Source organism: Bemisia tabaci, chromosome 8, assembly GCF_918797505.1.
Source record: "Bemisia tabaci chromosome 8, PGI_BMITA_v3".
Classification (NCBI taxonomy): domain Eukaryota; kingdom Metazoa; phylum Arthropoda; class Insecta; order Hemiptera; family Aleyrodidae; genus Bemisia; species Bemisia tabaci.
The window spans coordinates 12237121-12264449 of NC_092800.1; the positions used below are offsets into that span (position 1 = coordinate 12237121).

Sequence of the window (27329 nt, forward strand, 5' to 3'; positions counted from 1 at the left end):
TCATATACACCGACGATGCAGTGATGTACGGAGAAATTTCCTCCTCTGAATACAAGGACAGAAAAAATCCGCTTTGAGCTTTCAAGAATACGCGCTGTATCAGGACGAAGACGGCAGCCGTAACGAGAATAAAAATCCAAACTGGGGTCGTGAAGACTTCAAACGGCACCAAACACTGTGGCATGAGTTCACTGTGCGGTGTGATGATACACATGGCCTCCATCTCGACGCCGATCGAAAAATCGAATCTAGAGAGATCAACCTCCTCAGAGCTTGCTAATCTCCTTGGTTCGTGTAAATGCACGTTGAATTTTTGGGCATCTTCGTGATTGAACACCCATATAAAGGATACAAATGTGCAGTTTAACGACACCTCAAGTTCTTTGAAAATTTCCAACTTTAGATCAATTCTGAACCTTTCACCATCCGCTTCGTTTCCGACATCATTGTCCTGACCGTCCGTGATTATATTCAAAGTTTTCCCGTTCAAATTGTTGACGAAGAAGTCGAAATAAGTCTCGTTGTCCTCTCCATTGTACTGGATTATGTTTTCGGCGAATGGGTCGTATCTACTGCAGCTTTTATTGTTGCAGATAACCGTTTTTAAACCGTGGTAGAATCGCCAAATAAATTTGAAACAAAAAACCAGCGCATCGAAATCCTCCGGGGGTGTTTTGTTATCTGAAGAAAGAGCGCGAGGCCGTACCTGAGGATAGACACAGGTATTGAAATTATAGGTATTCCGGCCTGGCTTGCTGAGCATGAAAATCAAGTAAGTGTTCGAATTCCATATTGGGCTTTCGTACAAACCGCGGGTCATGTTAAAATTCAAATCGGATAAGTACGCAGAGCCGTCAAGTTCTGCTGAGGAGATAAACATGTGTTCGTCACATTTTCCATCCCCCATCGGATATCCATCAACTGTGACGCAGTATCGGAGAAATGTATTTATTTTCTGACACCCGGCCTTTTGAGTACGATTGACTTCAGCCACTGAGTCGGTATGGATGAATGGTTGTTCATCGTCATCTCTGTTAAAGTTTTCTCCACAGTTTTTTCCCTCCCTCGAAGCCGAGCTTAAAATCAAACTTAGGATTTCCTCGATATCATCGAGGAAGAAAATGAAATTCCTCATCTGATCGCTTTCCCTCCAGATGATCAGTTCACAGTAGCTCGTTATTAAAACGGTTGGGATGGATGAATTGTGTAAAGCTTCGATCAAAATAGGCACCGTCGGATCAAAGTTGAAATCGACAATGTGAAAGAATTTTTGTTCGGATTGTTGGATCGTGTTGTGACAAACTCTGAGAGCAAGCAAGACCAAGGATCCGGGATCTTTTTCGATCACGCTGAACTTCAGAGACGCTGCAGTGCTTCCGTCCATTTCCATTGCAACAAATAGGAGTACAACGACGTATTGAAATTTGATAGACATACTGTATTAAATTCTACTTACGAGCGGATTTCTGAATTCAACGAAGAGTCTTTATTACAGGAGGTTCAAGACAAGGAACTTAACACAGTGGCTTCAATCAAGTGGGCCAGAGACAGTATAAAAAGATTATTCCGAACGCGTCATAAAAAGTAGGGGAATAAAGTAATGTTAGTAAGATGTTACCAATGGAAGCGATTCGTGAGTTGTGAGTCTTTCAAGAAGAAAGCACATATATGGGAGGTTCGCTCCTGCACTGTATTTTGATTGCACTTGCAAATGATTGAGCCGCATCGGTCACTAAGGAAAATGCATCGAAAACAAATCCTGAAAGTACGAGTATGAATACGTGAGAGTGAATTACAGACGATAACTGTTATAAGCAGCACTTGAAACAAGGGAGATTCATGTACAGGGTAGCTTGTATCTACCATGTTATGCTTTTTTCTCTGGCATTTTGGGTCAAACGAAGTCTTTGACTGCGAAGACGACTAGAATCTAGCCCCAAATATCCAAACATTATCGTGAAGTCCCTCCTCGGGTGTCCTTAGAGGGTGAAAGAGAGTAAAAGCGTAGTTTCTGGGAAAATTTTGAAATTGATAAATCCAAATTGGAATACATGGAGAATTTTCAAGTATACGAATTTCGCTGAAATGCTCAGATATTTTAGATTGAATCTCACTGAAAATTGTGTGGGGAATATTCAGTAGTTTCTCAGTAAATTTATGTTTTACTGAAAGAAATGTGGCAACGTCTGGAAGCCTAAACGGCAGTATTATTTCCTTCTTTTTGACGCAATGCGTGAAGTATTCATGCAGTTTTGTAGGCACTGTGAGTTTCACGGCAACCGCTGCTGACCGCACTCCGTTTGACGCAATGCGTGAAGTATTCATGCAGTCTTGTAGGCACTGTGAGTTTCACGGCAACCGCTGCTGACCGCACTACGTTTGACGCAATGCGTGAAGTATTCATGCAGTCTTGTAGGCACTGTGAGTTTCACGGCAACCGCTGCTGACTAGGGGTGTTCAAACGAATTCTTGCCGGGACACTATCGACATCGTCTCTTATTGAAACTGGCGGCAGTACCGACAGTGGCCATGATATCGACAACAGCCGGCCTTATCGGAGTTTTGAGAGCTCGCACTCAATACATTGTTGCCCCGTGTGTCGGTTTATCAGATTGCCTGGCGCGGCGGCGCGTAAAATAGATGTACAATTGGCAACAGCTTATTTTCGCCAGCTCCGAAAACTCTGATCGCTATCGGTAAGAGCGCTCTTATCGTAACTTTTTCTAAACGGAACTGTTTCGGTGGCTTACCGACAACCGATTGAACAGCCCTACTGCTGACCGCACTACATTTGACGCAATGCGTGAAGTATTCATGGAGTCTTGTAGGCGCTAATATATGTTTCATGCTGACCGCGGCGCGACGACGGCTTCTTTTTTCCATCTCAAGTCTTCGTCATCATTGCTCTCTGCACCGCGCCGCTCTAGCTGCCAGTTTTCTTAGTCGTATTTTGTTCGAAAGAACGAATTGTATCTGTTTTTTTCTTGTTTCTTTTGTGTGATTCTGAATAACCAATGAGTGAGCGAATTCCAATTTTAGAAAACAGCGTTGTCTTGGGGAACAACAGAAGAACGACTTGCCTCGTTGTACGTTGCAGTTGTTGTTGCTGTAGGGGTTCCCAAATTTTGAGCGCAAAAATAAGCCCCGCCCCCACAACACAAAACAAGGAAAAAAATGCGATTGTTGCTTGTTTTCCCAACATGTCGCGAGTGTTGCAGCCTCCGAACAAAATACGACTTTAGTCTACAAATCTCACTGAAGAACAAACCCGAAGAGCAAAACATCATTTTTTCATGTTTCCTTGCTAAATATTTAAGCTTTGCACGATGGTCTCTTGCACGTATAAGAGATACAGCCAAATAAATATACCTTTTTACGGCTAAAATCGCATTAAAATTACGTTAAGCACGTTAAAAAGGTCCTACATCCATTTCCTTGGCGCCGCAATCTGCGTTGTTTGTAACACGCTTTTTCAAGTTTCCTGCGTCTCCGAGCAATTTTTTGCAGTCACCACGGACCAGATTTGCACAAGCAGAAGAGTATGAAAAACTAACATGAGAGAACAAACGATATCATCAACTTTTCCAATTGCATGATTTTAATCGTTCTTTTATGTTTGTTTACGATTTCTTTCTTTATTATGCTGAAAAAAGTAAAGCTTTGAATTTGAATCGATCTAAACCTCACGCAAGGAGAGTATATCGATGGTGAAACTGCAAAAGTGCATATATCGGTTGCGGTGTTTGAAAATATCCGCTCCTATTTTATTTTTTAAAAGGAAACCGAAGCAACATTGTGGCTTGAAATTTTCACAGAATATTCTTCCCATAGAGAAGAAAAATATCGGAAGTGCTCAATAAATGATGTAAAGTGGTTTTCCATATGAAAAATAAAGTATGACAGGAAGTCTGGAACGCCGCAAACCGATATACGCATTCCTGCAGTTTCACCATCGTGTGGATCGCATTTAGCAAAAAGGAACCGGCGCAATTACAGTGTGGTCAAAATGTTGCTTCTTCATAATGATCGGAAAAATCTCTCAAAATAGCAAATAGATGTTGCTTCCTACCGAAAAATTATGAATTTTAAAGGAAAAATAATAATGTAAATTTTGATATAGTACACGTATTAAGTGTTTATAAAAGAAATGAGAAGTCGCACGAGTTCAAAAACACTGTAATCTCGCTGGTTCCTTTTTGCTGAATGCTGTCCATATAACAGTTCCTGGGATTGTTTGTTCATTCAGGCTATTTGTTTCTCTCCCGGGCAAACCTGACTGCCGGCCACCGAGAAAAACTGCCCGCATACACGGTAGATTGGAAAAACCGTGTCAGAAACCACGCAGATTCCGAGCTAAGAAGTAGATTTTAGACTTTTTTGGATGTGTCTAACGTGATTTTTAGGCGAATGAACCCCAAGAGTGAGTATTCAGTTGGCTGCATCTCTTGCGCGTAACAAACCCACTCATACCGCACGACATCAACCTTTTTCAGGAAATCCTACCAAATTGGAGACACGACTGGCAGTAAATGTAGGTCTCCTGGACAATGGATTTGATTGAATTTACATTTTCACATATCATTACTCATGGGACTTGATTTTTCGGCAGTTGTAAATTTTTATATTTGCAGGGAATGAAGTACACTGTTGTCACAGTGTGAGTCGTCATAAGCTAGATTTCTAAACTAGATTTCTAGATTTTCTAGATTTTCTTCATCTTCGCGACAGTGACGAGGCGCGTGGACAATCGACGTTCGATATTTCCCCATTTTAACCTATGGTAAAGAATAGCTTATTAAGGTGATTCGATGGACGCCATATGTTGTGTCAGAACGGCATGCGATATATCGCATCAATTGGTTCCGTTTTTTTAGCTACTCGTCATTTTTCTCCAATTTTGAGATCGCAATTCTGTTGTCAGGAGACTAAAGCACTCACTTACCAATTTTAACACAGAAATTCGACGTAATAAAGGCGTGTTTTTTTCAGAGAGGAAACATCGCATTCGATATACTGATATCGAAACTGCACTCGGATGCGATATGTTCTCTCTAAAAGAAACACGCCTTTATTACGTTGAAATTCTGTGTTAAAATTGCTAAATGAGTGCTTTAGTCTCCTGAAAACAGAATTGCAATCTCAAAATTGGAGAATAATGACGAGTAGCTGAAAAAATGGAGCCAATTGATGCGATATATCACATTCCGTTCTGACACAAAATATGGCGTCCATCTAATCACCATAAGTTGTTCGATGCGAACACACTGTTTATCGATATTTTTCTACGGGTTGAGATGGCAGATCGATCGATATAACGCAAAGCACGCAACGCCACTGCTTCGCGACTCTCAAGAGTTATTTTACCTCTATTGACAATGATGAGGAATGTCGACGGTTTCTTTTCTTCCTTGAAAAATCGTGTCTTTCGAGGCACGTGTTTCTGAAGTTTCAGCAGAAATTTTTTTCGTGTTCATGACTCAGTCCCCCAATTTGAGCTAGCAAATGTAATGAACAAAACACTCAGCGTTACTTAACCCAGTTTGAAAATCCTGGACAGAATATTAAACGGCAGGAAAACAAATTACTTCAACTGTGTTCCTTGAATTTAACTGGATGCATGAAATAATTGGGAGCCAAGAACAGCTCTTCAGAAGAGGCAAATGAGGCAGGCACCCGTGTTTTCTTTTTTCTTGCACATTATGTTGACACCAAACATCAATTTGACTGAATTTGAAAGAAGACGTCACTGTTTTTTGCTCATCAATAAAACATTACGCTTATTTTTTAACTTTTGGCATACGGTACTTTCGAACTGTCGCATTCAACACATCTAGAAAATATTTGAAATTTCAACTCCATTCGGACGGATTTTAAGGTCTCCACGATGAAAACTTTAACAGAATGAACACGATGTTTTTACAACACAAGTAGAACGCCAATATTTCCCATCATTTCCGCGTGATACCACATCACATACCTACTCTGCGGAGTCCGAAAGGAGGAGTTTCCTTTAAAGCGGCGTGATACCACATCGCATACCAACGCCGCTGTACCAGTAATTCCGCGCTTGATTTCAGAATGGGTAGCTTGCACGCTTGCACGCAAGATGTTCGGTTTCACCTACAAAATAATAATCATTAGAAATCCAATCACAGTGACGAACAAAATTAATAATCATTAGAAATCCAATCACAGTGATGAATCCGGGAGCAAAAAGCTCCGCTGAATTCCATTGGCCCCAGCCTCAGAATGAACGCGAGGCAGCGCACCAATCACGAGCCGCGCGCGGGCGCGAAATTCAAAACGTCCAAAACTTAGTCTCCACAGCGCCCGCCAAGTTCAATCTCGCCTAGCAGTGCTCCCGCGAAGTTCAAACTCGCATAGCGGTACTCCCGCCAATTTCTCACACAGCGCTCGCGTCGACCAATCACAGCCAAGCTCGCGGCAACGCTCTCTCACGCGACCGGTATAAATACTGGGACACTGCGCTCCATGAATTCACTTCTAAGTGATGCGCCGTCCGATCAACACCCAGTCTCCAGATCCAGCCAAGCAGCGAAGCCAGCTAATCCAGACCTAGGAAACAAAGACTCAACCAAGTTCAAGCAGCAGCCAGAAAGGAAACCCGAACCCAAGTCAAGAATCAAGTTTCTCGAGCAAGGTCAAGGAGCGAATTTGGCGAGCAAGCTGAATCAACCCATCTATAGCGATCGGAGCGGCTAATCTCTCAGGGTCATCACGAAATCAACTTTAATATTCCACTTTTGGCAGTCCTATCTAAATTCACCCAGGAAAAGTTTCAAGTCATCTCTAACTAAATTCACGTTTGTATCAAATCCTCCTACCGGAGAAGCCGATTCATATGAATCCGGAGTAAAATTAAGTGCAATAGCACATAGCAGCATTCAAAGTTTCAAGTCCTTCTGACTTTCCTGCGCAAAGCAGAAGCCGGCGCATTACGTGCCTGGTGGCCCTTCAGGTCTCCTACCCATGGTAGTAGCCGGCTCACTTTGAGCCTGGTAAAAATAAAATCACCTAGGACAGGATCCTTCTGATCAATAAAAAATAGTCTCTCACTTGAACCGCATATATTATTCCATTTTCTCTTTCTTTCCTTTCTTTTCATTCCTTCTCTCGGTACGATCACCTCCAACCTTTTAGGTCTAGCACATGTTTCTTCACCACTTTTGAGCCGTCATCCCATATTCTTTGGTCCCTCGGAAACTTATCACTTTTTGGCTATACTCATTTTCTCTGGTATTTTTTTGACCCGCTCAATCCTTACATTTTTTGGTCCCTCTGGCCGGATTCGAACCTTAACGCACCTAAGCAAGCAAAATGGTAAAGAAACAACGCGGTAGACATTCACCCGAAATAAGTGAAGAGGAGAGAATGGCAGAAGCATTAGAGACTAAGCGAGCCACTATATTTTCTAGGGTACAGGCTATTGAGAAAACGTTCAAAAACGAACTTTCGGACATTAATTGTGAGCAATTCAGACCACTTTTCGATCGCTTAGCAATATTCCAGGAGAAATTCGATGCAATCCAAAATGAATTAATAAATCTTAACTCAAAACTTCCGCATGAATCGAGAGTAAATACAGATCAAATTCAGGAAGAATTCGATGAAATCATTCTTGCAGCAGAAGTAACCTTTCTCTCAATTACACCTAAGGTCTTGCGCTAATTCTACCCCAACCTCTGAGAACACTTCGGCCAAGTCTCAATCATCATCTACGGCTAATGTTAGGCTACCCAAACTTGAGTTGCCCCAGTTTTCAGGCAAATTGGAAGACTGGCGGTCTTTTTACAACCTGTTTAGCGTATCCGTGCATGATGTGAAGGAGTTAGCAAAAGTGAAAAAATTTCAATACTTGCTCACTTCCCTGAAGGGTGAGGCGCTAGATTTGGTTAAAGGGTTGGATATCACTGATTCCAACTACGATGTAGCATGGCAAATCCTGTGCCAACGTTTTCAATGCGAGCGAAGGCACATATTTCACCACTTTAATGGATTACTCAACCTCCCTGAGATTAAGGACGTTAATCAGATTCCGTCATTCCTCACCAAGTATAGGGAACACACCCAAGCTCTCGAAGGTCTAAAACATGAACTCTCTGAATATGCATCCATGTTGACAGCCGTAATTGTCCAGAAAATGTCATTTTATTTTAGAAAGCGCCTCGATGACTTTCGCGGTGCTGAGGTCAAATATCCGACCATCGAAGAAATAGTTGAATTTTTGGAAAAGGAGTGCCTGCAGCTGGACGGCACCTCCGCAAAATCAAGTGACCATAAGCCACACCCAACCAAACCAAGCAAGTTCACCTATCCAAAACCGAAGATACGAACCAATCTAGCGGCAAATCCTACCCACCTGCGACATGCCCACTTTGTGAAGCCGACCATATACTTTTCCGATGTGATGCCTTTCTTAAGAAATCCATTAGTGACCGCAGGGCAATGGTCAAATCCAAGAAACTATGTTTCAATTGCATGCGAGGTGGACATTCAGTGGCCTCGTGCAAGTCTAAATTTTCTTGTAAATCATGCAAAGGGCGACATAACTCTGTTTTACACGTCGATAAAACTGATGAACCCAAAAATCAAATCCTTATTGCGACGGACACAACCTCCTTAAGCTCCGAACCCATAAAGGCCGTCCACATCTCTGAATCAAAACCATATGAATCTACTTGCATTCTCGGAACCGCAGTTGTCCTAGTGAAAGACAAAAGGGGCAAGTTCCTACCCATGCGCTGTCTCATTGATAGCGGCGCCATGTCAACCTTTCTAACAGCGAGATGTGCTGAGAAGTTAGGGTTGAAAATAAGCAAAAATGCACCAGCCATATCTGGCTTGGGTAACCAAACCATAAATGATGTTAAGGGCACTGTAGAATGCGTAATCAAGTCGCGTTTCGAATCACAACCAGTCTTCACCACTACGGCAACAGTGATGACAAACATAACCTCAAACATGCCTTTGAACCCACTACCCGACTCAATGCGGAGGCCCTTGAAAGGCCTGAAACTAGCCGACCCAGAATGGACAAAACCGAGTCCAATTGACTTGCTCATAGGAGCAGATTTGTATCCGCACATTTACACCGGCCGTAAGATCATTCTAGCTGAAGACTGGCCCGTAGCTCTTGACAGTATCTACGGATGGGTCCTTACGGGAAAATTAACTTACAACGAATCACAGGATCAAATCACCGCCTTACTCACAATAAATAACCGAGACCTGGATGCAGGACTCACCAAGTTGTGGAGGACAGAAGACGTCCCTCACAAGCCGATCCAAAAACCGGACGACAACATCGCCGAGCAAATGTACGTTGAAAACCATTACCGCCAACCTGATGGCAGATACGTGGTGCCTCTACTCATGAAGGAATCTGATGTGGACCTGGGCGAGTCCTACAACTTGGCCCGGTCCAGACTGCTGAAGTTAGAACAACGCTTCCAGCGGGATCCAGAGCTGAAGAAAGCTTACCAGGAGTTTATGAAAGAGTACAAAGACCTAGGGCACATGAGCCTTGTTACCCGCGAGAATATGGGGAAGGCCAAGTGTTACATCCCGCATCACGGAGTATGGAACCTTTCAAGTGCAACAACCAAAATGCGCACTGTTTTCGATGCTTCAATGAAGACGACCAGTGGCAAGTCTCTGAACGAGTGCCAATATGCAGGCAAGAAGCTACAATCAGACATCGCCGAAATCCTAACCAGGTTTCGCCTACCCAAATATGCCTTCACCACGGATATCTGCAAAATGTACCGCCAAATACTGATAAGACCAGAGGACAGAGAGTATCAGCACATCTTATGGCGCGACGACCCTTCGCAAGACATCGAGGAATACGAGTTAAATACGGTTACGTACGGCGAGCGAGCATCCTCCTTCCTGTCTCTTAGAACCGTGAATCAACTTGAACAGGATGAAGGACACAAGTACCCAGACGCCTCCCCTATCATCAAAAAGCGAATTTTTGTCGATGACATCTTGGCCGGAGCGGACTCAATCAGTAAGGCCAAAAATTGCGTGAAGCAATTAACTGGGATAGCTGGGGAGTGCAAATTTGAGCTGAAAAAATGGTCCACCAACGAACCCGAGATTCTTGAAGGGTTGCCAAACTCTAGCATCCTAGAAACGCCGTTGAATTTCTCAGACGGGGAAGGAGCCGTCTCCGCCTTGGGCCTCCAGTGGCAACCTGTACCAGATACATTTTCCTACAAATTGGACCGCCTACCCGTAGTTTTTACAAAACGAGGTATTCTCTCTTTAATATTCCGAATTTTTGACCCGCTCGGATTGATAACACCCATAGTATTAATGGCAAAGCAGTTCATACAGCAAATTTGGCTCCTTGGACTAGATTGGGACGCGCAAGTACCTGAATGCATTAAAACCTCGTGGGATAAATTTGCCGCCAATCTATCTGACATAACCCGCATAAAAATTCCCCGTCACGTCTCCTTGTTGGACGCCACTAACTTTGATTTGGTAGCATTTTGTGACGGCAGCAAGAAGGGATACGGAGCCACTGTATACCTCAGGGTCGAAGACATTCATGGCAGAGTCAAGGTAAACCTACTGCTTGCCAAAAGCAGAGTAGCGCCCCTGAAGGTCCTGAGCATACCACGCCTAGAGCTATCCGGGGCAGTGCTAATGACTGATTTACTTGAGTTCTCCTTGCAAGCTTGCGATGACATCAAAATCAGGAGCAAATTTGCCTTCACAGACTCAACCGTCGTCCTCGACTGGCTCCGCACTCCGCCTCATCGATTAAAGGTATTTGAAGCAAACCGGATCGTAAAAATTCTAGAAACACTAAATCCTCAAGATTGGAGTCACGTGAAATCAAAGGAGAACCCCGCTGATTTAGCGTCCCGCGGCTGCGAACCCGAAAAATTGATCGATAATGAACTCTGGTGGCACGGTCCAGAATGGTTGAAACTTCCAATTGAAAGCTGGCCAAAAGGTAATGAACCCATCCCTAGCACTCAAGAAGGATTGAAAGACATAGTAGATGAACCCGTAGTTCTTGTTCAAACTAGGAAGGAAACATGGAACCAGAACCTGTTGGAATCACACTCAAAATTAACCCGTTTAATTAGAGTTACAGCGTGGATCTTTCGATTTATTCACAACGCCAGACCGAAAAATCGCACTAAGCTCAAGTCACCATTATCTCCGGACGAGTTCAAGGCAGCCCGGAACTATTGGATCAAGTATACTCAACAATCAAATTTTAAATCCGAAATTCACGCCTTGAAAAATTCCAAGGATACCCCTCCAAACCTCATATCACTAAGACCGTTCATCGATAAGGAAGGATTCTTAAGAGTAGGAGGGCGATTAACCCACTCAGAGCTGAATTTTGCAGCAAAATACCCTATCCTCCTGCCGAAAAATGGCCACTTTTCTGAGCTAATAATCAACTCTTGCCACCAAGAAACACTGCATGGCGGTCCTAAGTTGACACTCGCGAGCCTAAACACTAAATACTGGCTCATCAACGCCCGTCAGAAAGTCAGAGCTCAAATCTTAAAATGCGTCACGTGCTTCAAAACAAAGCCAACCAACTTTCAGCCCCCGATGGGCGACCTACCAAAATGGCGGGTCCAAGAAGCAAGGCCCTTCCTCAACACCGGCTTAGATTTCGGAGGACCTTTTACGATAAAGGAAAACAATCTAAGAAAATCCCGCCAAACCAAGGCATACCTCGCACTATTTGTCTGCATGACGACAAAGGCTCTACATCTTGAATGTGTTAGCGATCTAACATCAGAGGCCTTCATCGCAGCTCTTGATCGCTTCGTATCCCGGCGCGGATTATGCAAAAATCTCTTCTCCGATAATGGAACCAATTTCACCGGAGCCAATAATGAATTGAAGGAAATTTATAAATTTTTAAAGGACAATGTCACGAAAGAAGAAGTTTCAAACTTTTTAACCACGAAAGAAATTCACTGGCATTTTTCTCCTCCGTCTGGTCCCAATTTTGGAGGACTATGGGAAGCCGGAATAAAGTCGGTAAAACACCACATAAGAAGAGTAGTTGGGACTCAAGTTCTCACTTTCGAAGAGTTCACAACACTACTGTACAAAATCGAGGCCGTCCTCAACTCCCGTCCTCTCTGCCCGATTTCGACCGACCCATCTGAAATTGGAGCCTTGACCCCGGCTCATTTTCTCATAGGCGACACAATGAACTCACTCCCCGAGCATGATCTAACGGATGTAAAATTGAACCATTTGGATCGTTGGCAGGTGATCCAACAAGCCAGCCAAAGCTTCTGGAAGGTCTGGAAAAATGAGTACATTAACACAATACGTCAGCGCTCAAAATGGCTGAAATCAACCCAAAAACTGAAAAATGGGGACCTAGTTCTGATACAAGACCCAGATTTGGCACCATTGCATTGGCGCATGGGCAAAGTCACAAACTGCCTTCCAGGCCCTGACAAAATGATCAGAGTGGTAGACGTAAAAACTCAAACCGGCACCCTACGCAGACCCGTGTCAAAATTATGCCGCCTGCCACTACCAGAAACCGACCAATAGGGAGATCCCGCTGTAGGTATTTCGAACCCGCATGAAAATAAGTCCAGCTTCTTGAACGAGTTCACTCGTTCAACGGGGGGAGTATGTTCGGTTTCACCTACAAAATAATAATCATTAGAAATCCAATCACAGTGACGAACAAAATTAATAATCATTAGAAATCCAATCACAGTGATGAATCCGGGAGCAAAAAGCTCCGCTGAATTCCATTGGCCCCAGCCTCAGAATGAACGCGAGGCAGCGCACCAATCACGAGCCGCGCGCGGGCGCGAAATTCAAAACGTCCAAAACTTAGTCTCCACAGCGCCCGCCAAGTTCAATCTCGCCTAGCGGTGCTCCCGCGAAGTTCAAACTCGCATAGCGGTACTCCCGCCAATTTCTCACACAGCGCTCGCGTCGACCAATCACAGCCAAGCTCGCGGCAACGCTCTCTCACGCGACCGGTATAAATACTGGGACGCTGCGCTCCATGAATTCACTTCTAAGTGATGCGCCGTCCGATCAACACCCAGTCTCCAGATCCAGCCAAGCAGCGAAGCAAGCTAATCCAGACCTAGGAAACAAGACTCAACCAAGTTCAAGCAGCAGCCAGAAAGGAAACCCGAACCCAAGTCAAGAATCAAGTTCCTCGAGCAAGGTCAAGGAGCGAATTTGGCGAGCAAGCTGAATCAACCCATCTATAGCGATCGGAGCGGCTAATCTCTCAGGGTCATCACGAAATCAACTTTAATATTCCACTTTTGGCAGTCCTATCTAAATTCACCCAGGAAAAGTTTCAAGTCATCTCTAACTAAATTCACGTTTGTATCAAATCCTCCTACCGGAGAAGCCGATTCATATGAATCCGGAGTAAAATTAAGTGCAATAGCACATAGCAGCATTCAAAGTTTCAAGTCCTTCTGACTTTCCTGCGCAAAGCAGAAGCCGGCGCATTACGTGCCTGGTGGCCCTTCAGGTCTCCTACCCATGGTAGTAGCCGGCTCACTTTGAGCCTGGTAAAAATAAAATCACCTAGGACAGGATCCTTCTGATCAATAAAAAATAGTCTCTCACTTGAAACCGCATATATTATTCCATTTTCTCTTTCTTTCCTATCCTTTCATTCCTTCTCTCGGTACGATCACCTCCAACCTTTTAGGTCTAGCACATGTTTCTTCACCACTTTTGAGCCGTCATCCCATATTCTTTGGTCCCTCGGAAACTTATCACTTTTTGACTACACTCATTTTCTCTGGTATTTTTTTGACCCGCTCAATCCTTACACAAGAGATACAGCCAACTAAATACTCTTTGTAAAGCGTCCAGCCCATTTACAAACTAGAGACTTCAAAGAGACTCATCGATTGCCCCGACTTAAACCGTTGGCCAATGAGAGGGCCAGGAAAGGCATCGATGAACCTCTTTGAAGCCTCTAGTTTGTACACTGGAAAAAAAAAACACATTGGATCCAGAGTCCAGACTCTTGAAAATATTGACAAGAAAAAATACTCTTGATTCCATCGGATTTTTGCTTGAATCAGAACGAAATCCGCTTAAATCAAGAGGCTTGGTTCTTGATTTAAGCTAGATTCTGATTGAATCAAGAGGACTTTTTCTTGTGGATGCTTTTAAGAGTCTCGACTCTAGATTCAATGTGTTTCTTTTTCCAGGGCGGTTGTCCGGCGGATCGCACGATCTGGAAGAGTATCTATCGACCTTTGGGGTGGCTCTACCTCAAAATCTTACAGCGAACAGCTACCGATGTTAGGACTTGCTGAAACATGATTTGCTGAACTCTAAATCCAATGTATTTTTTTTCCCCAATGTACGAGGGCTGTCCCAAAAGAAACCGGACTTTTGTCATAGAAGGCGAACCGAGCGTTGTAATGCAGTGTTTTTGGGCTTGTTTGAAAGCTGATAAGCTACTGAAGATGCTTGTTTTTACAGAATGCATAAATTCGTCTTGGTAAGGAAACTACACGCTTTGAAATAAAGGAAAGTCAAACTCGAGTTGCGATTTTTGTCTTTATTTCAAGAAAAATATAGATACAACTTAAAAAACCCCTGGTTTTAAGTTGAAAAACTTTGTTGCTCTCTTCGTCAAATGCTTAAAAAAAAGGAAATTAACATTTTAAGCAGCTTACCAAGTCATCACCTATCCCCTTCAAAATACTCGCCAGCTTTGTCGATGCATTTTTGGCACCGTTTCTTCAATTGGGAGCAACACTGTTGGAAATCCTCAGGTTTGAATGATTGCAATTCCTTCAAGGTGTTCTCTTGAATTTCCGGAATGGTTTGATAACGTCGACCTTTCTAGGTAGATTTAAGTCGTGGAAATAAGAAAAAATCACACGGAGCCAGGTCAGGTGAATAAGGGGGATGAGGGAGGACACTCATGGAATTCTTTGCACAAAATTCGCGAATTTGGAGGGATGCATGGGCAGGTGCATTATCGTGATGCAGAAACCACGAATTCTCTTTCCAAAGCTCGGGACATTTTCTGCGGACATTTTCGCGCAAACGTCTCAGAGCACCATTGTAATATTCGCCATTGACAGTTTCTCCTTTCGGTAAAAATTCATGATGGACAATTCCTCGAACCTGAGGATTTCCAACAGTGTTTCTCCCAATTGAAGAAACGGTGCCAAAAATGCATCGACAAAGCTGGCGAGTATTTTGAAGGGGATAGGTGATGACTTGGTAAGCTGCTTAAAATGTTGATATCCTTATTTTTAAGCATTTGAATAAGAGAGCAACGAAGTTTTTAACTTAAAACCTGGGTTTTTTTCAAGTTGTATCTAAATTTTTCTTGAGATAAAGACAAAAATTGCAACTCGAGTTTGACTTTCCTTCATTCCAAAGCGTGTAGTTTCCTTACCAAGACGAATTTATGCATTCTGTAAAAACAAGCATCTTCAGTAGCTTATCAGCTTTCAAACAAGCCCAAAAAAATTGCATTACGACGCTCGGTTCGCCTTCTATGACAAAAGTCCGGTTTCTTTTGGGACAGCCCTCGTAAGTAGGCTGGACGCTTAAGAGTAAAGTTACTCGAAAATCACGTTGGGCACATCAAAAAAGTCTGAAATCTGCAAGTAGTTTGTAACACGCTTTTTCAAGTTTCCCGCGTCCGCGGGCAGTTTTTCTCAGTCGCCGCCGACCAAGCTTGCACAGGCAGAGGAGTAATAAAGATCTACTCAAAATAAACAAACGATGAGCTAAGTTTTTATTTATTTATTTTTTTTTTTTAGGGCTGGGACCAGCGCGGAATTAAGGTCCCAGCCCTAACAGGACTATTACTCTGGTATAGGCTCAGAGACCTCCTAAAATTGCTTAATGGTAACGCTTAGTTCCAGCGTTCTACGGGACCAATTTTCATGATTTTTGCGGCTGTCAACAGGAAATTGTCCCTACATGAGCCCGCTCTATTCAGATCTTGAAAATATGACCCAGGTTTCTTACACTACGAGGTAAAGTTGCGAATTCTTCCATTTAAACAATGTAAATTTTTATTTTTTGTCACAGTACGTTCGAGCATTCTACTGGGCCGATTTCCATGATTTTTGCGACAATCGATGAGTGACAGCCCCTTGATGAGCCAGCTATAATCAGATTTCGGAAACAGAACCCAATTCTACAAAATCGTAGACACGCGCGCCTGCCTGGCAGTAAAAGCAGGTTTCTTGGACAATGGATTTGATTGAATTTACATTTTCACTCATGGGACTTGATTTTGCGGCAGTTATAAATTTTAATATTCGCTAGGGGTGAAGTGCACCGTTGTCACAGTGTGAGTTGCCATAAATTAGATTTCGGTTGGCCTTCGCGATCCCCAAGAATTATTTCATCACAGGTGGGTCCAGCAAACTGGCAACACCGGATTTCTTACTTAACTTCGTTAAATAATCGATTCTTGTCGGGGCACCTGGCCGCGAAAAGAATCGATACCTTTCCATAGGTTTAAATGCGGAAATAACAATGTTGCTAATTTGCTGGATCCGTTAATGTATTTCATCTCTATTGACAATAAGGAGGAATATCGGCTGTTTCTTCACTTTCTTGAAAAATGGTGTCTCCCGAGACACGTATTTCTACAGTTTCGGCAGAAGTTTTTCCGTGTTCATCACTCAGTCGCCTCCATATTCGAGCTAGCAACTTTTATGAGAAAAACACTCTGCGTTGCTTGACCCAGTTGGGAAATACTGGACGGAATATTAAACGCGAGGAAAACAAATCACTTTAACTGTGTTCGTTGAATTTGAAGGCAGGAAATTATCGGGAGCCAAGGACAGCTCTCAGGGAGAGGCAAAGGAGGCAGACTGCCTTGTTTTCTTGCACTTCATATGGACATCAAACATTAATTTGACCGTATTTGTGAAAGAGGACATCACTGTTTTAATATGTGGTACTTGTATTGTTTTTAAACTGAGGCACGTGTATGAGCGCCTTATTGATAACTCAAAACATGGATAAAACGATGCCAAATAATGAAAAGGCTGTATATACAGGGCATACTAAGAATTCCGCATTATATCAAGCTTTTTTCATAGTTATCTTAAGACCGCGGGGACGAAGAGGAAATCGACTCCAAGGAATGCGAATGTCATCCTTTCGAAGCCCCCCCCCCCCCATGCACCCACCCCCGCGCGTCCGTGCGTCTTTAGAGGTTAGGGGGAGTGAGAGCTGAGGTCCTGACTTTGAATAGAGAGGATCCTGTAAACATTTTGAAATTACTTAATCAAAATCGGAAAGTTCAAAAACCTAAACCATGATCGGTAACAAAAAATCCAAATCCGGCCCATTCGTGACCCGAATACACCCCTGAAGTTGGGAAACTGAATCCCCCTCGACAAAATGCAAGGGTGATGGAGTGACGTGAAGGTCCGAGGGTCCGAGGGGAAGGTGCTTAAGCAAGTAATTGACCTCGAGAAATCTGAATTTGACGGTCTTGTAACCCCTCTCCCCCTAGTCTTTACTGATGAGTAACGGGTGGTCCTGAACTTGTTATCCTTATTAGCAACATTATAGGCAAAATGAAATTTAAGCAAATTTAATGTTGTAATTGATATCGATAAATAATTTAAAATCGGCCCATCTCTAACCATAATAATCCTTAGGTGGCAAAGGAGAATTGTGGTTAGAGATGGACCAATTTCAAATTATTTATCGATTTTAATTAACATTTCCTACGCTTTCTAATTTTTTTTAAATAATTTCAAAATTTGCAAGGGAACCCCAACTTTCAAAGCCAGGACCACTTTTTATGGGTGCCCGGGGCGGGGCTTCGGGGGATGATGGAAGGATGCCTTGGGGTAGATTCTCTAGTCATCCCCGCGGTCCATGATCATTTCCGGCGTAAAATGACAGAGAAAAATGCATGGTACTTGCTAAAGGTAGAGGCTACCCTGTACATACGGCAGCCTTGTTTCGCAAGTTGTTTATTCCGTTTATCGTTGCTTTAATCTAACATCTGTATACGCCGAAGAAAAAAACTGCTGAAGTAAATCGCCGATGTGAAAAATATGTGCGACAACCCTTGAATGTTGGTATACTTACTTGCATACATGAACGCTACGGTTATTAGTCCAACCTAACTACGATAATATTTTAAGAGCCACAGTGTTCATAACAACATTGAAGAGTTCACGCGCATATGTAAAACATCCTGGGTGTTACTTCAGCAACTTTTTTTCTTCGGTGTACTTACAGACTATTTGATTAGAGCGGTTTCCTTACTGACGAATGCGGCCTTATTATTTGTTTTCGCTACTTACTCTGAAATCAACATAATAGTTCAAAGGCGAGAGTATCGGCGGAGAGAGTAATACATGAATTTCTATTCCAAGGAAAATCATATTCCAAAATATATCAGTGCAGTGAAGCAGTTGTGCTGTTCCCCAGCGAATAGTCACGACTGACGAGTTGCTTCCATTGGCAACATACCACGCTGACGGTAATTTGGTACCATATTTTTATGACACCCTCCCCATAATATTTCTACAACGTTTCTGCCCCATTTTTTTGAACCCTCCTTGTTGAATCTCCTGTGTTGAAACCCCTCAGAAATCCGCCCGTAAGTAAAATTCAATACATCATGTCTGTCAAATTTCATTACGGAGTTGTATTCCTATTTTTTGCGATGGGTGTGAGTACTGAAATGTCTAAGAAAATCAACGTGATCAATAAAGATCGCAGCCAATTGTTCTTGCTTGCTCTTAGAGTTTGTCACAACACAATCCAACAATCCGAACGAAAATTCTTTCACATCGTCGATTTCGACTCTGATCCGACGGTGCCCGTTTTGATTGAAGCTCTACACCAGGCATCGATCCCATCTGTTTTAATAACGAACTATTGTGAGCTAATGATCTGCAGCAAAAATAATCAGATAAGGAATATAATTTTTTTTCTCGATAATATCGAGGAAATCACTAGTCTGATTTTAAGTTCGGCCTCGGGGGAGGGAAAAAACTGTGAAGAAAGCGTTAGCCACCATGAAAATACAAACGCACCCACCCAGAACAACTCAATTTATGCAGTCAAGCGAACTAATTATAGGACCGGGTGTCACAAAATAAATACGTATTCTCGATATTGCGTTACACTTGATGGATATCCGATTAGGGATGGAAAATGCGACGAATACATGTTCATCTCCTCAGCAGAACTTGACGGCTCCGAGGACTTATCCGATTTGAATTTCAACATGACCCGCGGTTTGTACACAAGCCCAATTTGGAACTCGAACAATTACTTGATTTTCATGCTTAGCAAGCCAGGCCGGGGTACCTATAATTCCGATACCTTCCTCTTTCCACAGGATCGGTTTTACGGTCCTTTCTCAAGGAGCAAAACTTCCCCGAAGAATTTCGACGCGCTGAATTTCTGCCTCAAGTTTATTTGGCGGTTCTTCCGCGGCTTAAAAACAATTATCTGCGACGAGAGAGGTTGCAGTAGATACGACCCATTCGTCGAAAATATAATCGAGTACAATGGAGAGGGCAACAAAACTTATTTCGACTTCTCAATCACCGACATGAACGGAAAAAGTGTGAGCCTTATTTCAAACGGCTATCGGGATTATGATGAGGGTGATGACAGATTCGAATTTTCCATTCTGTCAGGAATATTACACGAACTTGAATTGTCGTTAAATTTCACGTTCGTTTATGTTTTATTAGTGATCGATGATGAAGAAGGCCAAAAATTCAACGTCCATTTACACGAGCCAAGGAGATTAGCAAGCTTGGAGGAGATCGATCTCTCTAGATTCGATTTTTCGATCGGCGTTGAGATGGAGTCCATCTGTATCATCACACCACTCAGTGAACTCATGCCACAGTGTTTGGTGCCGTTTAAAGTCTTCACGACTCCAGTTTGGATTTTAATTCTCTTTACGGCTGTCGTCTTCGTCCTGAAGCAGTACGTGTTCTTAAAAGCTCAGAGTGGATTGTTTCTGGGCTTGTATTCGGAGGAGGAACTTACTTCATACAGCACTGCATCGTCAGTGTACATTATATACTCGTACTTCATATGTGGTAGTCCACCGCGATTGCTTCTGGGCAAGCTATTCACGGGAAAGGTCTTTTTTTGGGTCTTCATATTTTCTGCGTTCATAATTTCCAACGTTTTCCTGGGCGGCATGACCACGCTACTGGCGAATTCAGTGCAGTATCCCGAAATCGACACGTTGAAGGACTTGGAGGACTCGGATCTAGTTATTCAGGTTCCCTGGATCGAATCTGCAGCGATATATTTCGCCGAGCTTGGCTTGTCCGAGAAGTTGATGGCGAAACTTTCTGGCAATGTACATTTGAGTATCAGTGAGGCGAGTAGAGACATGAATTTCAGCATGATGTTGCAATTTTATTTAGGTGGAAATGTTACTTGGGTGCCTTTGGAGGAATTTGCAAAAAACTTGCATGTCGTTTTGGAGAGCGATGCGTTTTTAGTCGAAATACCGCATTCTCTTAGATCACAAACGCGTGTTGTTGTGACACGATGGCCTCTCCAAGAAAAAATTGAATACCATGTGGTTGACGAATGTCTAAAAACGTTTCCGTTTATTTTCACGTTCCTGAAAAATTCGTATTTATTTAGCGCATTCAACAAGAAAACTGCTCAGTTCCTAGAAACCGGTCATCATTTACCATATTCCGGGAAAAAGGATCCTGTAGACGTAATGGATTTTCCGCCCCCTGAAGACGACGAAGATCCGAGACCCTATAGTCTGAACGATTTGCAGCTACCGTTTCTTTGTCTTGTTGCTGGGTTATTTTTAAGTCTTGTTGTTTTTTGTGCTGAGATGGTGATAGAAGATTTTGAAAATGCCTTGCTGTTTAGAAAGTTAAGGCACCTTAAAAATTACTGGTTATCAATTAAGTTTATCACGAGATAGGCGAGTAACGGGAATGCAGCTCTTACATTTTCACTTCATCGCTTAAAAAACATGATAGGCATGATAGACATGATAAACATGAGATAGGCTAAAGGCTATATTATCCTTCAATTTCGCGTGATACCACGAATCTACTCCGGAGTTCGAATAGTTGCTCACGAGGATTCGACTTAATAAAAAGATCGACTGCTCAAATTTCACCTCAGTGTCTCGGGAAATACGCGGTTTTTCCATCGTATTCGTTGAATACCGAGAAATTACTTCACCGGTTCGTTTAAATCAAAATATATGTTTTCCTGAAAAAAGAAGGGGAGCAGGAAAGTTCGTTGGAACGAGTACAGATCCAAAATTTTACATCCCTTAAAGTAAACGGGCCCACAGATAATGCGCCGTAACATACTAGGTGTGAATGAACGCTATTGGAAACCCACTTTTGCGTCAATTATGTATGATTATGATACAGGAATAGATGAACAAGCATATTGAATACAGAAAAGTTGAAGAGGGCGTCGATGACCACTGACCAGGTCTAAATTAGCGGGGAGTGCATCGATTTTGAAAGTGAACAGAAAATGAATCATTATCTCGATTGTGAAGTCGGATGATTTCGATGGCGCCAATATATCATTCTAGTCCATTTCTACCATCTCGGATTTGTAAATTTCGAAAATTTGACCGTAGAAAATTCACCGTGGCACCTTGGTCCACTATAATCGATCGAACAGGCGTCAAGATAGAATTTTAGGCCGAACCTCCGATTTTCAAATTTGAAAAATTCAAGTTGAAATTCAAGTTTTCCGTCAAAAAATTGGCACTTGCTAACAAATTTCACAAAAGTCGATCGAAGAGGAGCCGCACATTGAAAGATCAGAGAGTCTACGAAAAGCTAAACGATATCGCAGATACTTTACAAATATCAGTGCGCCTTCATTTTCGTCTGATACTGTGCAATACTTCTGTGGTGGAATAGTTGCTCAGAGCACCTTCTACACTGTCACTTCGAGCTGATGGCAGAGGAACACGAATGCCGCTATTATTGGTATTACAGCGAGCGCAGTTATAAATTTTCTCATCACCGAGGTGAAGTAAAAAATATTCCTAGCTCAATTTGCGACGTTGCAAATTTTTTACTGAATATTTTATACGAGTAATTCAATATGACCACTTTCATGTGGTAAATGTGTAATGATGGAATGTTTCATTCAAGTCTGGTGAGAAGGTATGAAATTATGGTGAGAATAAACTTAAACCAAAGAGGTTCCGCAAAATAAAAAATATTATTATGTCCTTATTTAGTTAGATTTATCAAACTGTATTAAGTTTTAGGGCTCGTACATGAGTATTTTGTTAAAGATTACCTCCACACACTGGTCAAAAATTATACCAACCCTGCATATAGATGCTGATTTTTGTTTCTCTTTGTTAAAAGTAAATTCTCGCTATCAAATCCACACGCAAACATAAAGAAGTCAGTGATGGACCGATTCACTTCTTTCAGTGTACCAAGATTTGAGTTTTATCTTTCATGACAGGAAGGTTGGCAACTCTCATTATTAGACCATTTATTATAGAATTACATTAGAATTACACGTAGAATACATTATTATAGAAATATTCTCCTTAGAGCACTCCTTGAAATGTAAAATGTGACGAAATAAACACCAAAATTTGCAATTTCAGTCAAAAATTTCATGTCCGACCTCTCTAATGAAGATGTAGCATGTGTGAGGAATTTGCGATTTGACTATTGATTCTTATGTTAATGTTCGCGAGAAACACGATAGTGCCACTGGTTTTCCCTGAAATCAACTTCCAAGCTCAAAAAAAGCTCTTAAAGTTGAGGGCGAGGATTCATTAAATCCTAAAAAAATACCCCGCATTTCATCTCAGTATTGCGGCACAGATGCAATTTTCCGAGCAGTCTTAAGACCGTTAGAAATTACGCGTAGTTAACCTCAATATCGCGCAAATACGCGGGTTCTTCAAAAGTTAAGTACAAATGTAAAATTTACATGCTTCAAAGTTTTAGATGAAAAATGTATGAGCGTGTGGATGGAAATTGTGTCAAGCAAGAAAATTAAAACGACGTACCTTATTAGAGGCTCGTAGCTATCAAACCTGAAACAGAAGATGAAACGATCATTATTGTAACATGTTGCATTGAAATGGAGAAACATATTTATAACATATGTAACCTAATTCACCTCATATCACGACACAAACGCAACATATCCGGCGGATGCTTAGGAAGGTGACGGACCACAGTATTGCCACATCAATATTGCGGAAAATTCGCGAGTTTTATACCCAGCCGAACCTAGAATTCATAGTGTCCGTAGATGGTGATAGGTATAAAGGGCTATGATTTTCCTTCAATTTCGCGTGATACCACATACCTACTCCGGAGTTCGAATAGTTGCTCGCTTGGTTTCCGCTTGTTAAAAAGTGAGAAATAACGCGCTGTTCTATCTCAGTTTCGCGGAAAATGCGTCATTTTTTCAGCGGGTGCGGTACATCCTAAACGATTACTCACTTTTTATCTCGACATCCCCGAAAACGCTCGATTTTTCCGGCGATTTCGAACGAAAAATGAGAAATTACATGATATTCTTCTCAATATTGCGGCAGATAGATACGCGATTTCTCCAGCGGTAATATAAAATAGATAAAAACTACCGTATTCATGTCATATCGTGAAACAAGCGCGAATCCCGCGGATGCTTAATAACGAACAAGACTACACAATTCATTGTTTCTCTAACGGATGAACGTAACTTCGTTTCAATGTTGTCAAATTTCCCATCGCAGTTGCATGTTATTAACAATAAGAATCTTAGGCATTTCTAACGGAATATTTCCCTGGTTTTTCGTCAAATTCCATGGAAAACTATGAAACCTTTCGGATGAAATTTTAAAGGTACGTTTTTGTAATATAAGTCAATTGTTTCAGTCGGTTTGGCAACCTTTGAACGTAGTTCTGTTCCTTCGTCCGGGAGACGACGAATTATTGTCGCCTCATCATCGCGGGAAATTCGCGAGTTTATTTATATCCATGCGAGCATAGAATTAACACTGTCCGTAGATAGTGATAGGTAAAGAGCTATGATTTTCCTTCAATTTTGCGTGATACCACATACCTACTCCGGAGTTCGAATAGTTGCTTGCTTAGCTTTCGCTTGATCAAAAGTGAGAAATATGCGCAATTCATCTCAGTTTCGTGGAAAATGCGCGATTTTATCTGTCAGATACGTTTCATCCCAAACGATTACCCGCTATCCATCTGGATAATCCCAAAAATGCGCGATTTTTCCTGCAATTTCGAACAAAAAATTAGAAATTACGCCAAAATCTCTGGGCGCGGCATTAAGCAATGATTCTAGGGGATTCATAAAATCTTTATGATTGCGCGTCATTTACCTCAATACGGCGGCATACACGCAATACAACTTTCCTGCTTAATTAAAAAAATAGATCAAAAAATGTCCACATAAATATCGCGGCAAATACGCGATTTTTACATCGATGTAAGCATGATTATCATAGACTTCCGTAATTTTAAATGGGCAAAAACCTATGATTTTCCTTCAATTTCGCGTGATACCACACACCTACTCCGGGGTTCAAATAGTTGCTCGCGTCATTTCTGCCTGTTGAAAAGTAAGAAATCACTCGAATTTCATCTGCGATGTATCTACCGGTTTCGTCAAATTCTTGATAGTTCCGGGTTTTTCATTCCCGTATCGCGAAAAATGCACGATTTTTCCAGGGATTTACTTTAAAAAAAAAATTTAGAAAGCACGCGAAAATCACCGCAACATTGCGGAGAATACGCCACGTTTCTGACGGAATCTTAAAATCTTTAAAGTTGCGTGTTCATCACCTCAATATCGCGGCATATACGCGCATTCCCTGCTTAATTAAGAAAATGAGAGATCAAAAAAATTTGACATGAACATCGCAGCCATACGCAACTTTTGAAATTAGGAACTGTAATTTCAAGCTCCCTTTAGAAACAACGCAGGTGCCATTAGTTTTCATATACACGTAGATGTTTTTATGAAGGCGTCCAATATTGCAGTCCTTAATTGTAAAATGGATTGCATTTAGCAAAAAGGAACCAGCGAAATTACAGTGTTGTTGAAATGTTGCTTCTTTATAACTGTCTTAAAAATCTTCCAAAAACAGTTTTTGCATCCCACCAAAAATATTTTAATTTTAAAGGGAAATAATTGTGTATGTTAATACTGTACGTATATTTAGTATTTTAATGAGAAAATAAGAATTTGTACGATTTTGTAAACACCGTAATCACGCTGAGTCCTTTTTGCTAAATGCGATCCAACTTAAATTTAATTCTTCATCAACATTGCACGTAAAGCAATCAGGACACACTGAGGAAAAGTTCTAACAGTCCATTCTCGCCTTGTCGAAAGGTCTATTCCCTGTTTTTTCCCCGTCACTCTTGGTGCAATCATTGATCTATGCCCATAACTTCCTGCGGAGCGAATGGGATGCAACGAGAAGGCTCTTGCATGTGTTGTGGTATCTCGCGCGATTGAAGGCTCCTTATTAACCCGCAAAACGCTCGTCGTTGCGTTGCGTCTCGCGCATCAATTACCGCACAAGTTTTGCGTTTTCAGAAGACTTCACTGGAAAGAAAGTCGCTTGGATCTAAAGTCCGGACTCTTGAAAACAATGACGAGAAAATATACTCTTGATACAATCGGATTTTTGCTTGAATTTAAAGGAAATCCGCTTAAATTAAGAGGCTAGGTTCTTGATTTAAGCGAAAATCCGATTAAATCAAGAGTATTTTTTCTTGTCAATGTTTTCAAGTGTCTGGACTCTAAATCCAAGCTACTTTTTTTCCAGTGTTGGATCTAAATGAAAAAAAAATATATTTTTACAATGCGGGAGACGCGATTTTGCGACCCAATATGAACCGAACCACACTGGGGAAAAAAAAAACATATTGGAACGAGAGTCCAGACTCTTAAAAACATCGACAAGAAAAAATACTCTTGGTTCAATCAGATTTAAGCTTAAATCAAGAACCAAGAATCTTAATTTGAGCGGATTTCCTTTTGATTTAAGCTTAAATCTGATTGAATCAAGAGTCCTTTTTCTTGTCAATGTTTTCAAGAGTCTGGACTCTAGATACAATGTTTTTTTTTTTTTTTTTTTTTTTTTTTTCCAGTGCATGGCATTAGTTACATGTTCTCGTCTCGTGTTGACACACGACACTCGCTGGTAACGATAATGAAGAGTTCGTTTCAGCTGCGAAAGTCAATTCATTCAGAGGCAGATAAATATTAGATCATATACATATATAAAGGGGGGGGGAGAGAAAAAAGTAGAATTTGTAGATACGTACCAGTAGAAGGTTATCCAATTGCCCGACGCCAAGCTGAAAGCACTCACAACACTATCACTGAGACTGAACTGAAAAACTTGGCCAAAAAAAGATTCAAAATATTAGTTAAAGACACTAGTTCGTCTACGCTGATTCAAATTCTGCCCATGTTAGGTATATAATAACAAAATGTATACGGTCATACACAAACAAGAAGAGATAATTACACATTAATAGTTTTAAAAAGTCGACTGGATTTATTCCAGAAATACAGTAATGATAGTAACAAGACTTTTCTCAATTCCATGCTCATTACAAAGATTACACTGGAAAAAAAGTCGCTTGGTTCTCGAGTCCAGACCCTTGAAAACAATGACAAAAAAAAATACTCTTGATACAGTCAGATTTTCGCTAGGATCAAAAGGAAATCCGCTTCAATTAAGAGGATTGGTTCTCAAGTCAAGCAAAATCCGATTGAATTTATAGTGTTTTTTCTTGTCCATGATTTTAAGAGTCTGGACTCTAGATTCAAGCTACTTTTTATTTTCCAGTGTACAAATACAGAGCTTGAATCTCAACTTTCTGAGAGTAATTCGAGAAAATATCCGCTGGAGGTTCAGTAGTCTCACCGCACATGCTATGATGTCCAATCAAGGTTAATTTACATAAAATCCGGACTTACAGCGTCCAAATAACCAAGAGCTGTTAGGAAAACTCAAAGTAGATTTTTTACACTTCTTCTGAAGAGCAAATTTTTAAGTGATCGAGTGGTTCAGCAACCGACGATGCTTTTCCAATTTGAAATTGGATTGGAGGGAAAAAAAGTAACATCAGTAATTTGGACTTAAATTGTAAATATAGTTGCTGGAGACCAGTTATGAAAATGTCATTCTTCATTAAATTTAGACGATTCTGTAGGGGCTAAGAATGCAACCCGCAATAAGAGTGCGAAAGTTCGATGAGAAAGTTTGAAATTTGACTCATAACATTTTTGTTTTCTTTTACGAAATTACAAAATTAAGATTT

At 41.6% G+C, this 27329-nt stretch overlaps 1 protein-coding gene across 2 annotated transcripts in view; it reads right to left on the minus strand.

The window, feature by feature from the left end:
• Positions 1–27329, minus strand: part of LOC109035133 (uncharacterized) — a 291482-nt gene that overhangs the window by 239515 nt on the left and 24638 nt on the right. For both annotated transcript variants that reach the window (XM_072303117.1, XM_072303118.1), the window contains exons 2-3: positions 26325–26400; positions 23042–23068 (exon numbers count right to left, since the gene is read on the minus strand). In XM_072303117.1, coding sequence (XP_072159218.1) covers positions 23042–23068; positions 26325–26400 — 103 coding nt within the window. The remainder of the gene's footprint in view (positions 1–23041; positions 23069–26324; positions 26401–27329) is intronic.